Source organism: Peromyscus californicus, unplaced genomic scaffold, assembly GCF_007827085.1.
Source record: "Peromyscus californicus insignis strain IS unplaced genomic scaffold, ASM782708v3 Scaffold_7__1_contigs__length_154581171, whole genome shotgun sequence".
NCBI lineage: Eukaryota > Metazoa > Chordata > Mammalia > Rodentia > Cricetidae > Peromyscus > Peromyscus californicus.
In genome coordinates, this window is record NW_026294595.1 from 64,581,082 (window position 1) to 64,595,476 (window position 14,395).

Genomic DNA, 14,395 nt, shown 5'->3' on the forward strand with positions numbered 1-14,395 from the left:
GTAGAACCCATCTGAGGGTTTGAATTTGTTTTGTCCATTTTTTCCGTTTTAATACAAAGGCCTGACTGTGCTCAATTGTCAAGCTGCATGCATGAGAAACTGGCCAGCCCAAACAGTGTAGTAATCATTAGCAAATGGAACGTGAAGGAGTCCACTAAGTGCTCCCTCATAAGGTAGTATGAGTATTTATACTGGAAAACTGATGTGGGGCCTTGATCTTTAGGGGACAGGACCACCAACCAATACATGCAGATTTTGTGTGTGGACAGAAGGTACGTTGGACATTCAGTTTTGCTAGATAGAAACAGAATGAATAAATGAACTTTTTTCTTTTTTCTTTTTTTTTTTTTTGTAAGAGGTAAGTAGAAGATTTCAATTTGATTCTTCTAGAGGGAAAAGTAGTTGAAAGTGGGTCTTCATTTTGCAGTCATCATCTGTACGAATTCTTCATAGTTGACTTGTCCGTCTCCATCGATGTCTGCTTCTCTGATCATCTCGTCTACTTCTTCGTCTGTTAGTTTTTCTCCTAAGTTTGTCATGACGTGGCGCAGTTCCGCTGCGCTGATGTAACCATTTCCATCCTTGTCAAAGACTCGGAATGCCTCGCGGATTTCTTCTTCGCTATCTGTATCTTTCATTTTTCTAGCCGTCATGGTCAAGAACTCTGGGAAGTCAATGGTGCCATTCCCGTCAGCATCCACTTCGTTGATCATATCCTGCAACTCAGCTTCTGTTGGGGTCTGACCCAGTGACCTCATGACAGTCCCAAGTTCCTTTGTTGTGATGGTGCCATCGCCATCTTTATCGAAGAGGGAGAAAGCTTCCTTGAATTCAGCAATCTGTTCTTCAGTCAGCTGATCAGCCATGGTGCGAGCGAAGGAAGGAAGAGCGGAGCAGGCGAGGGTGGCTGCACCAGCGCAGGGGGCTGTGACCGCCCAGGTGCCTCCGCTGCTGCTACTGCTGCTAACGCGCTACCTGCGCAGTGCGCTGAGCCTCAGCCGCCGCCCGACTGCGAACGGCACCATGAACACGAGACTCCCAGCACCACTCAAGATTTTTTTGTTATGTGTTTGAGCAGGTAAAATATACATCATGTGTCTTATAGGTCTTTTAGAATTATTATTTTATGTTTGTAGCCAGGGTTTTCAGGAGGTCTTCCTCAATCAAACCTGATTTCCCTTAGTATAGCCTCTTATTTCCTGTGGGAAAAAAAGTATAACCTCTCCCCTAAAGTACCATACCTTTTGACTTAAATTTTGAAGTCAACATGTTTTTAAAATATATATGTTGATTTTATCCAGTAGTTTCCATAATCTAATATCTCTTAGCAGCCAAAATTTTCAAAGACAACACAATACCAGACAGGATGCAGACTCTCTGTGTATTCTCATCTATATGTGGCTTACCATATTTTTTATTACTCTATTCCTTTTTAAAGGACTTTTTCTATCATTTTCTTTCCTTTCCCAAGCATACATAAAGTTTTAAAAACACTGTGACCTGTTTGGAGCTTTTTTTTTTTTTTTGAATCTGTCTTTACTGTGTATCTATAACCTCTTCTGTCTCTATGAGCAAAAACCCTAAATCTGTGATGCAACATGTTGGTGGAGATAAGACAGAAGTGGTCACCACTGAGCTGAGAAACCAAGATATAATTCAGACCAGAGTCTAACCACACCATGTATATGAATTGAAGTTGAACAGGTGAAGACTGGGAAGGTGAAGAGTTGAGGCAGATGTCAGAGTAATAATAGCCAGACTCTGATGATTGTGTTCATTTCTGGAGACAATAGTGGCTCCAGTCTTTGAGGATTTCATGTTAAATGCAGTTTTTTTAAATTTTGTTTTACTTTACAATATAATTTAATTCTACATAAACACCAAGGATTCCCTTGCTCTCCCCCCTCCCACCCCTTCCTCTTCCCCTCAGTCCACCCCCCATTCCCATCTCCTCCAGGGCAAAGACTCTCCCGAGGATTGAGATCAACCTGGTAGACTCAGTCCAAGCAGGTCCAGTCCCCTCCTCCCAGACTGAGCCAAGCGTCCCTGAATAAGCCTCAGGTTTCAAACAGCCAACTCATGCACTGAGCACAGGACCCGGTCCCACTGCCTGGATGCCTCCCAAACAGATCAAGCCAATCAACTGTCTCACCTATTCAGAGGGCCTGATCCAGTTGGGGGCCCCTAAATGCAGTTTTTGTTGAAACAATTAAATTTATAGAATGATGATTAGTACATAGACATCACAATATTTGAAATTAATGATATGACAGTAAATCAGTCATTCTTAGAATCTTTGTAAATAGTTGAAAAACAGCATGGAAGTTTTAAAACTGAACAGAGAAGATTGAAATGTTGCTAATACAAAACCTGTACAGGTAATTGTAGCATTGTCCAGGATGACACTAATGAAGAGAGTAGGGATGGAGAAAGGATAGCATATTTCTTCACAAAGGACATAATCAGAGGCAGCAGGAAGTTAAGATGCTTGTAATAATGAAATTAATCATGATGGATAGTTGATCACCACTCGTCAAAAATTCTGTTGCTTATTATTGCCTTTACATTAAAAAAATGTGCTACAAGATAGGATGAACAACGTTGAGAGAGTTGGAGATTGCAGTCATTCATAGCTTGTGCTGTGAACTTGTGACATGACTTAAGTACCCAAAAGATTTAATCAAGTTTCCTTAGTTCTCCAAGATTTACTTAATACATGTGCGGATAGGGGAGTTTGGAAATGCATTAACATGGGAGATAATTTGAAGACCAGGCTGAGTTCAGTGACACATGCATTAATAACAGAGAATTGTGATGTGTTCCCAGATTTTAAGAAAGAAGAAATCATTATTAGCCATTATTGCATCGAGCTCATATTTAAACCCTTCTAGATTTGTGATCACTTACAGGGATTCTTACCTACAACAGGAAGATAGAGTGCAGATCAGAGCAGGGACATCCTGAGATGTAAGCCAGGACATGAGAGCCAGGAATCTTGGAGAGGGATTATTTGAGCACATGCTTTCACAAGTTTATTGCAGCAATTTGGAGAACCAGAGAAGGAACACTTTTGTGACATATTGTAGGAGTTAGACAGTTAAATAATGAAAGTAAGTATTCAGATTTCTATGCTTTCTCTACTTCATAAAGGCTATTCATTAATTTCTGAACTTTGGGAGTTGGAGACAGATAGGCTTGGGATTAGACTATATTGTTGAGTAAAATATAGAATATTACAGGAATGGCCTGTGATATATTTGAGACAAATGACAATGTATACTCATTTCCCTAACAAGAATAATTTCACTACTTACTGAAGAAGTGTGTTATCCTAAAAATTTGATTAAGGCAGCAATATTTCTCCATTGTATTTTATTTCTTGAGACTTTATTTTAATTTTTATTTGAGAATATAATATAATTACATTTCCCCTTTCTCTTTCTTCCCTTCAAGCCTTCACACATATACATCCTTGCTCTCTTTCAAATTCATTACATCTTTTTTCATTATTATTGTATGTATGTATATGTGCATATGTATATACATAAATATCTCTGTGTATAACTTGCTTAGTATGTACACTGTTACTTGTATGTATGTTTTCAGGATGACCCTTTGCTGTTGGATAGCAATAGGTATGCTTTTCCCTGGGGAAGACTACTTCTCCTCCTCTCATCATTCCTTAGTTGCCTGTAGTTTTTTTTGTGTAGGGTTGGGATAACTTGAGTTTTCCTATCCAGTTTGGAATGTCTATTGGCATTGTCCTTGCTCATGTTTGGACAATTATATCAGTGTATATTTCATCTACATATATGATAAAATATGATCATATTCAATCCCCATTTCCCTCCTCCAACTCTGAGCTAACGCTCATCTTTTTCCAGAGGTTTAGTGTAATGTTAATTTTACTTTAAAAATATTGGAAAATTCATAATCCATATTAATCTTAGAGGAAATGATCCTCAGCCTCAGTTGCCCAATTTATGCTATGGGACCTGATATAAAACTCATTTGATACAAAAGGTACATTTGACAATGCATTCAATGCATCTTGGATCATGATGTAATGTTAAAATGTTAAAACACAGGAAAATTTTGTGGGGATATAGTCATTATTTTTCAGATTTATTTATTTCATGTGAAGACAAAATTAATATGCAAAATTATAAGCAGAAACTAGTGATAAGGAAGTCTGATCATTATCTCATTACAACCTTTGGTATGATTTTTATGTCATCTCTATGGTTTGTACTCATGTAGGAATCATGTCAGCCAATCTGTAGATACATGGGCTCCTAGGCATCTAAAATGAACTTTTTCTTTACCTCACAAGCCTCATTTTTTTAATCACTAAATAAAGAAAATATTTCTTGCATGGTATTCCACTGTATGAGTTCCAGTAGGGTTAGGCTAAATATCAGTAATATCTATTAACAATATTGTCATCCTGTTATAGGAAATAAAAACAAACAAACTGAAAAAATAAGAAATTCCACATAACAAAGATTACCAAGACAAAACCAAAAGAACACACACACACAAAAAGCAGAGTCCCTTTTGTGTTGGTCAACTACTCCTGATCATGGGGCTTGCCCTGGATTGCGGTTGGTGTTCCCATGACACTCCACTGGAAAAACTGATTTTTTCCTTTCCCATCAGGTATCAATAGCTCATAACTTCTTGGTTGGGAGTGGGATTTTGTGTCTACTTTCCTTTCTGAGTGCTAGGATTTTGTCCAGTTTAAATCTGTTTAGGTCTTATGCATGTTGTTACATTATCTGACTTCACATGTGTTTGATTCCTTGTTTCTGGGGATGCTCCAAACATTTCCAATAGAAAACACTGGAGAACATTAATGTTTCTGGTTGAGAAAGAATTTAGTCTTTAATTTCTAAGGCACATTTAAAAAAAATGTATAATAATGGCAGCTAACCTGGAGCTAAGTGAGGACAATTTTGACACTAGCCCCAAAAGATGAAGAGATCAGGGGATGTGAAGTAAACCTTGATCCAGGACACTTGCTAAATGAACAACTAAGTGGCATTTGCTTTCACTCATCTGATTTTAGGCAGACGCGTCACTGTGAGGTTGCTCAGTTCCAGAAAAGCAGTTTATGTTTGGAGCTAACAACTATAGTCTCTTTATTATGTTTGTTTGTTTGCTTGCCTTTTGCTCACACAATATCAGCTGGGTCTTCATCCAGTGTGTTTTTACCCCTGGGAAAATCCTGATCACAGTGGGGATGGGGAGAATTTATGGTAAAGTGATTAGATCCTGAGTCAGTGGAGAAATAGCCACAAAGGGATGTAGTTGGAGTGATGCAATCATTCTCATCTTGGAAATTTCTGCCATTCCCACATCACACTCAGACCTCTTTCCCCTGAGCCCACTACCCAAGAGATGGCATTGTCAATGTGTTCCTTCTAAAATACTGTTTGAAGACTGTTTACAAAGTTAAGCTCAAAATACAGCCAAATGGTAGTCAGAATGCCATGGATGTTTTTTTGACAAACTCTGATGACTGTTGTTTTAGGGAATTGTTCCTATTTAGAGGAAATTTAAGTTGTTTCTTTATTTAAGTCGCTGGACCTACTGTGTATCTGTGTGTAATCTTCCTTCTGAATTCCTTGGGAACTCTGTTCCCATCAAGATAATTTACCCATGCATTATTGATTGTTTGTTCCTCTTCTTATTTCCAACACATCGCTAGAAAGATTCATTCCATGTGAGAACATCATTGCCAGAGCTGCGTTTTTGATCATCTTGATGTCAGCTTAGACAACTTAACTGTTCAATATCTGCAATCTTTATATTTACTCATTGTGATTATCAGGTAACTGGTTTTTGGAGGTCACAGAGGTAACATGGAGATGAAATGGGACATGTTAACATTTACCTGAGTGTTTTTTCATGTTACTATTAATCTAAGATGTTATTTGAAATTCTTGCAATAATTAACTCATCCAACAAAAAAATGTGTTTTAATGTGTAAGTAAATAACCTCTTTTTTTAAAATTTGTCTACACATAATGACTTCAGAATGAAGAATTCTGATCTTATAACTATTTATAGGTTGGTTTTCTTTAGTGTACCCAAAATTATTAAATAATAAAAATATGATGGCAGTGGTTGAACACAGAATTGCTAGATAAAGATATAATTTAGCTCTGGAGTTTGGCCACATCATGTGTTTTAACTGAAATTGTAGAGATGAAAATGTTAAGTGGTATATTTAAAGCAGTATACAAGTAGATTAACAACCAGGTCCTGATGATAGCACTTTCGGTTCTGGAGTCAAGCTTGCCCCAGACTTGCTGAGCACTCATGGTTCAATGCAGTTTTCTTTGAAGGATATCAGTTTTAAAGAATAAATTGAGTTTAATTAAGTGATTAGTGTACAAATACCACAAAATTGTGAGTGATAGAAAGATAAATAAATGAGTCATCCTTGGTGGCTTCATTAGAAGATAAACCCAACATGAAATCAGAAAAAAAAAAAGAACAAATAAGATTATTGCTGTGTTAGGAAGATGCAACCTATGCAAGTTCACGTAACAAATGCCATGGATGACAACGATGAAGAGGGTAGCAGGCGAGTGGAGATTGAGATGAAGTGGTAGTTGACTTGTAGTGTCATCCCTTGTAATGGGATGATAGGTAGAGGCAGAAAGAAATAAGATGCTCATAGTGAAGAAATAATCATGATATATAATGAGTTGTGCTCACCAAAGATTCATTAACCTGCAGTTTTATTTATAATCACTAAAGTTCTAAAAGGTAGGACACACAGTTCTAAGAGTTATGGTGAAGAGTATTTTGTTCTTTTGGTTATTAAGTTGACTGTGTATCAACTCAAAGGATACAATCTCTCCAAGACATTTATTTTTGTGTCTGATATTAAGATAACAATTGTTCTTATCTCATATACTTTGTTCTTTAGTAGTTTCTTGGTTTGCTTTTTAAGATAAAGACTCACTCTGTATCTCAAGCTTGCCTCCAACTTAATCTGTAAACCATGTTGACTGTGAACTTGCAAGCCTCCTACTTCAGGTTCTCCAGAGCAGAGATTATCTTTGTGCACCACCATGCCCAACTATTCTGATAGTGTTTGTAAAATTAAGTGGTAAAGTTATGAAGACCTTAACACCCTGTTTTTCATCCTTCTCTAATACATACAGACTCGTGTTAGAATTATACAGCTTTGTTTCTATAAGACTGAAAGTCCACTTATCAATAACTAAGTCCTCTTACTCCAGAGAGGCATAAATTAACTGAGATGTTTGTTCCTGGGGAAAGAGATATGCTCAATTTCAATAGAAAGAAGAGAACACCAAAACAGAAAATTATCTACAGGGGAGAATTGAGTACATCTGATAGCAAGATGTGTACTAATGAAAAGAGAACCGTCATAAATTCATTGATTAATTTTTCTTTTCCAAAAAAAGCAGTGCTATGAATATTACCTAATGCATGGGGTTTTAAAAATCTGTTCGATGTTGTGGATGCATATAGCAAATCCTACTTGTAAGCATTAGTGGAAACTTCAGTGAAAATTAAAGCTGAGATCACTCCTTCAAACTCCTAGCTCTTTAACTTTTTATGAGAAACATTCTGAGACCCAGAGAGGAATCAAATTAGCTACATGTCCTAGGAGTCAGAGTTAAAAATAAAATTCAATTTTAATTTATAAGAATGTGCTCCCTCTACTTCATCAATAATACCAGTAAGATAACCAATACCAAGTTGTCAGTACCAAAGTCACATACATATTCAAAACATTATATGTACTAAGCAGAATGTATACACACACACACACACACACACACACACACACACACACACACAGGTTACAACAATTAAAGAAAAGGAGATTTAATTTAAAGGAAAGAAAAGGAGCTAAAGGGGAGAGTTAAGGAGGAAAGAAAAGGGGTGAAATAATGCAATTATATTTTAATTTCAAAAAATTTAAAACAACAAAAAAGAAAGAATATTAACAAGAAAATTTTGAAATTCTTGAAGGAAGATATGGAAAATTTGGATTAGTCTGTATTGTAGGTTTACAAAGAATTTCCTCAAACTACATTACTTACCAGAGACTTTAGAGAAAGGCTTTCTCATATATTTAAGTCAAACGATAAAGCTTTATAATGTGTCCATATCATAGAGAAAGTTGCTACTTACTGAATAAGTCCTTTTATCCTGCTAATCTACTCTGGCAGTAATTTCTACAGAGAGCAGAGACATCAGTGCTGCTCTTTAAAAGTTTAGTGTAATAATGAAGGGATCTCACTAAAACAGACAGCCTGATTCATAAATCCCATATATCTCTGATGATATGCTTAGGTTTCTAAGGTTTAGTTTCCTCATTCTCAAGATGAGATAAGTAGTAATAGTCATATCATATAATATAAAACATAAACCTGATAATTGAAAAAGTCAACTTAAACCCTTGATAGAATATAATTATGTGCAATGTAAAGGGATTTTTGATTGATACTTTGAGTATTATTTAGGCTAATCTTGCTTTTATTCTTACTATTAATTTTAATTTTTATTTTTGCCTTTATCTGGAAATATCATTTTACAAGGAGGCAAAGAAAGTGAGTTATGATAGAGAAGTACTAATGGAGTTACAGTATCTTTGATGATATAGTATTAATATCATCCAACTGACATTGGTTCATTATAGGATGATATTATTCAAATTGTGTGGAGTGCTGGGTATATTTTCTTAAGAAATATGCAGAAAATCATTAGATTGCATGATCACTCAACTAATAACTATATGTATAGCATTATATTTTGGAGTTTGCTACACAGCTATTACTGAATTTGCCTATCTAGTTATTAGCTTACACATGACTCTATAATGCTAACTAGTTATAAAAATGAAGTAATATAAGAAAGCATGATATCTCATGATTGTTGGCCTCTTGGTATTAATATAAGTGCAACAATACATATTTTATTAGTATTAATTTTGGAAGTAGGAAGACCTGGATTTGAATTTGACTTCAGTGTTTATTCTTATGTGAAATTTAGATATTATTTGACTTCTTCAGACTTATATGCTAATCTCAAAAGTAAAGAAATGATTTTGTAGGACATTCCTTTTCATGAAACATAGTAAGGACTCAATGCATATGAGCAATCTATATTAGCAATATTCATGATTCAATTTTAGAAAACATATGATTTGAAGAGTACAGTTGTTGCTAAGTGAAGAGCTTTTATACATGGTTCTTCAGCTAGGAAATTCTAAGGCAGTAATAACAGGAAATTAACAAGTAAATTTTTTTTTATGTTTTCTAAGTATTTGTATTACTTAATGATAAATGAAATTCAGCATCCAAACTTCAAGTTTCCAAAATTCAGACACTAAATAGGTCTTTCATATTAAGTAGATTTTCTTCCTGTTGTTTTAAACAAACAAATAAATAAATAAATAAATAATGCAGAATGAAGACATGAAGGGAGTGGGCATAGAAAGACAAAATTAACTAAAGAATGCACTAAATTGGCTACCATTAGTTGGTCAAACCTTGTGCTAGAGTATTAACCTCTTAATCTGCCTAGGAATATGTGTACAGTAAAGGGATTAAGCAGGGTTTGAATTCAAGCAGAAAACACTTGAACAGAAAACATGAGCTCATCAGTGTAAAGCTGGGATGTTCTGAGACCAGTAGAGTTAAAGTTGACATCAGGCTTTTATTGTGAGCACCTAGTTTTTGTAAAACAAGATGAAGAAAGAATTGATAAGGAGGGTATTAGACAGTGCCCCCAAACTGTTCAACAACTCAATGATTACTGACAAAAACATTTCTCTTGCAGAATCTACAGTGCAGAATTCCATGTTTTTATCAGCCCACATCAAAGAGAGAAAATGAACAATGTGACTGAATTTATTCTTTTGGGAATTACAAAAAATCCAGAGCTAAGAAAAATATTCTCGGTTTTATTCCTAATAATGTATGTAGCTACAATGTTAGGAAATGTACTGATTGTGGTAACAATAACCAGAAGCCCGGGTCTGAGGTCACCCATGTATTTCTTCCTTAAGTCACTATCCCTCATGGAGATAACTTACTCTTCTATCATTACCCCCAAGTTAATTGTGGACTCTTTCTCTGAGAACATTTCCATTTCATTGGAAGGTTGCATGATTCAGCTCTTTGTGGATCACTTTTTTGGTGGTGTGGTGATAATCCTTCTCATTGTGATGGCCTATGACCGCTATGTGGCCATCTGTAAGCCTCTGCATTATATAACTATCATGAGCCCAAGAATATGCCGCCTGATGGTAGGAGGGACTTGGGTAGGTGGATTTGCACATGCAACCATTCAGCTTCTCTTTATGCATCAAATACCTTTCTGTGGCCCCAATATCATAGATCACTTTATGTGTGATTTATTTCCACTGCTGAAACTGGCCTGCATGGACACCTATATTCTAGGTCTCTTAGTCATTCTCAACAGTGGAGTGATGTGTATGGCCATTTTCCTTATTCTAACTGCTTCCTATGTGATCATCCTCTGCTCCCTAAAGTCCTGTAGTTCTGAAGGAAGGCGAAAAGCCCTCTCCACGTGTACTTCTCACTTCACAGTGGTTGTGTTGTTCTTTGTGCCATGTATTTTCTTGTATGTCAGACCTGTGGTCACTTACCCCATAGACAAGATAATGGCTGTGTCCTTTACTGTTATTGAGCCAATGTTAAATCCTTTGATCTACACCTTGAGGAATGCAGAGGTGAAAAATGCCATAAGGAAGCTTCTGATGAAACAGGGGACACTGGGTGATCACTAGCTTACATGCAGGAAGTAATACTTCCCAGAAAACTAACAGAGATCTCTTCCCTGCATTATTCCACTCCACTGTCAATACAGCCCATTGACATCTTTCAAGCTTAATAACTAGGTAAAGATATCACTGCCCCCTATGCAGGTTAGTGTATTGTCCCCAGCACATCAATCCATCAAATTTGTACTACATCTTTTCCTTCCTAAGTCCCTAGGCACACAAAACAAACCAAAATATAATCTATATTTTGAACAGTGTGAACCTTTTAAAGTTTAACAGTATTTGGCATTGCTATCTGACTTTGGGAATGCTACATTCTGAAAATATCTTAAATTCTAAGGGAATGGAAATTCTGCTAGACCTCATAGCCAGAGTAAATGTTGAGGTCACTTAAGACTTAAGACTGTTATCATGGATTTCCCATGTAATCAATTTATTACAACCTCAGCTAATACACGACTACAATTTTAAATTACATATGCTTACATGTCTATGATCTGGACAATGTGTATTTTATTTGCTAATAGCAACAAATACAAAGGTTGAAATCAACTTCCTAATACCTTCCATAAAGATTGAAAACAACTATTTATTAATGTTGGTTGATAAACAAGGTTGTTTATTATCTGGATCAGTTGGACTCAATTTGAGTCAGTTACTTAGTTCCTTGTAAAACTTGGTTAAGATTTCTGTAATGTATCCCATTCCTTCCTACATGTGATGATTTCCATGTTGTTCAAATAAAAATGTTGTGGAACCATTATTTTTTGGGGGGACAGAAACCCAGATACAGTCACACACAGGGAGATACCCACTATTCATACAGTCACAGGACAGACAAACAGACCCATCAAACACACATCAGAACAAAGAGACACACGAGCACAGACAGAAATATATGTATGTTAGATCTACATAGAATCACAAGACAACCTGCAGACAGGTACAGATTCAGACTCATACAATAGATAGAGGGGTGAAAACACAAGGAGGATGATATAGAGAATTCAAATCTAGATTCATTCTCGGTTAAATGACTCCAAGAGAAGAGCTTATATTTCTTTCCTTAAAGTGACACCAATGTATTATTAGTAACTCAGAGTTAATCACTAAGGATGTAATGCAGACATCTGACAAAATAGATTTCAAACTAAAACTAATCAGAAGAGATGAAGAGGGACTATTGTGGAATTATCTTTTTGTACACTGTGAAGATGTGTCTTTGCCAAGGCAGCTTCTGACTGGTTTAATAAAAAGCTAAATGGCTATTAGCTAGAGAGGAAGTATAGGCAGGAAAGTTAGACAGAGAAAACTCTGGAAAGAAGAAAAGTGAGGTCAACAGGAGACACAAATGGAACAAGAAATGCTGAAGAATAGGTAAAGCCACGAGCCACATGGCAATATGCAGATTAATAGAAATGGGTTAATTTAAGTTATAAGAGCTAGTTAGTAACAAGCCTAAGCTATGGCCGATATTTCACAATGAATAATAAGTCTCCTTGTGGTTATTTGGGAGCTGGCAGGTGGGACAGAAAAGTTCACCTACAGAGGGATATTTCATTCTGATCAAAGAAACAAACAATGAGACATTAGTATCCTAAATGTACATTGGATTTAAAGACACAGATTAACATAAATCTAGTAAGAGTAGGTGACTGTAATATCCTATTTCCTATAATCATGCAGACAGGTCATCTAGACAAAAAATTAAGCAGAAAAACTTGAGAACTAATTGACATCATACATCAAATGGACATAACAGATGTCTATAGAATATTCTAACCCCAAATCAAAGAATGCACTGTCTACTTATCAGCACATGTAAGATGGAAGCTTTTCTAAAATAGACAAAATCCTCAGGCACAAAACAAATCTTTGCAAATTCAAGAAGACTGAAATTACTTCTTTTATCCTATACAACCACATGCAATAACACTTAAAATTGATAGATTGTTTTGATATCTAATAACTGCACTAACTCAGAAATTAAACAATTCATTACTGAATGATGAGTAGAACTTTCACATAGCAGAATAGCGGGTGCCTGGCCTTGTTGGATCAAAATCATTCAAAAGAATTATAGCGAGCTAGAAGTGATAGTGCAGGTGTCTGGTCTTTTTATATCTTAGTCTTTCAAGAGATTAATAGCACCTATGTTACCCTAAGTACACTCCACTGGCACCTCCCTGCTCTGATTCAAAAAACAGTTAAGACTTTATATTTATTTCTTCATCAGTTTTTAATGTAAGATTTTAGGCTCAGTAGACTAATTATGTATAGGTACTCAAATTCAGGTGATTAACAGAAAAAGACTGATTAACCATGTCCAGATATTATTAATCACACAAAATAGTACATATATTCTTTGCCTTTTCCTTAAATCTCTTGTTTAATTTCTTTCCTTGTACCCTTGTAGCTATCCCTTTAATAGATGAGTCAGAATACTCTACAATCTGCAGCTGTTGTCCATCACCAATTAAGCTGACCAAGTCGTTGCCAAGTGTGACTTTTATCAGAATGCTTGTTCCTGAGAGTTTGCTTTGTAGTTTTTACTAACAAGTTGCTTAATGAATATATGTATTTGCAATGGGTAGTAGAATATAGATGTAATAGACTAGAGATATAGTGGAGTAAAGATGTAGTAGAATAAAGATGTAGAGAACAATAAAGATGGAAGAACCAAAGAACACAACAATAAAGAGACTATAGAATAGAAAGCATTTGCCTGTATGTATGAAATTATTGTAGATATCTTTCACTTCTCCCTCATTCCTAGAAGGATTTCTGAGAGAAATCTGGGTAGGGGCTGAGGACTAGAACCTCTCCCCTATGGTTTTCTGCCCTTTGACTTGAGTGTCTCTTCCTTGCTCTGTTCCTATTACCTTACCTCTGAGGGTTTGTTTGATTTCCTAAATTTTTCATATCTAGTTTTACCTCAGTTTTGGGTTTTATTAGTGATTCAACTTCTATTTTCATGCCTTGATCTCTTTTCATCTTTTTATTCCATTGTTCATTTATTTTTTTCATAGATGTAATTAATGGATTTATTCATATCCTATTTAAGGACTGTGAACATAATCTTAACAGCCATTTAGTACTTGACTTGTGTTATAGCTATATTGCATTTCTCAGATCTTCTGTAGTTAGGTTTCTGGGTTCTGGTAAAGACATATTGTCTTGAGTGCTAATGATTGAGTTTTTGTGCTGGTGCCTAGGCTTCTGGGTTTGATATTATTGAAATTATAGGTGTTGATATCTGGCCTTGTCTTTAGTGGGTGGGTTGCTATTCCTTGATTTCTTTTGTCTAATTTTTCTCATGAATCATCAAAGTCTTCATTTTTTTCTGTAGGCTGTAAATGCACACAAAAATATATGGAATAAAGTACTTAAAATGTGTACTACAAAATAGTTGTTAAATGTGGACCTTTTCTAAAGGGCCCCATAGAAATCTCTCCTAGTTTTCTCTCAAACTGTGACCTCAATTTTGTTTATCCTTGTATTAGACAGATCTTCAGTATTGTGGTTTAAATAAAATTAAGAGAAAAATTCCTTCTTTAGAAACTGTATTTTCAGTTTAAAGTTATGTACTCTCACATG

The 14,395-nt window shown here is 35.7% G+C and overlaps 2 protein-coding genes across 2 annotated transcripts; one reads left to right on the plus strand and one right to left on the minus strand.

Annotated features, from left to right (window-relative positions):
- Window positions 1-281: 281 nt before the first annotated feature.
- LOC128100798 (calmodulin-1-like) lies at window positions 282-1,042 on the minus strand. Its single transcript, XM_052723436.1, has one exon. The coding sequence runs from the start codon at window positions 864-866 to the stop codon at window positions 417-419; it is 450 nt and encodes a 149-aa protein (XP_052579396.1). The 5' UTR covers window positions 867-1,042; the 3' UTR covers window positions 282-416.
- Window positions 865-10,813, plus strand: LOC128100919 (olfactory receptor 4C6-like). The gene is made up of 2 exons (XM_052723659.1): window positions 865-1,061; window positions 9,832-10,813. The coding sequence occupies exons 1-2, from the start codon at window positions 865-867 to the stop codon at window positions 10,802-10,804; spliced, it is 1,170 nt and encodes a 389-aa protein (XP_052579619.1). The 3' UTR covers window positions 10,805-10,813.
- The last annotated feature ends 3,582 nt before the right edge of the window (window positions 10,814-14,395 follow it).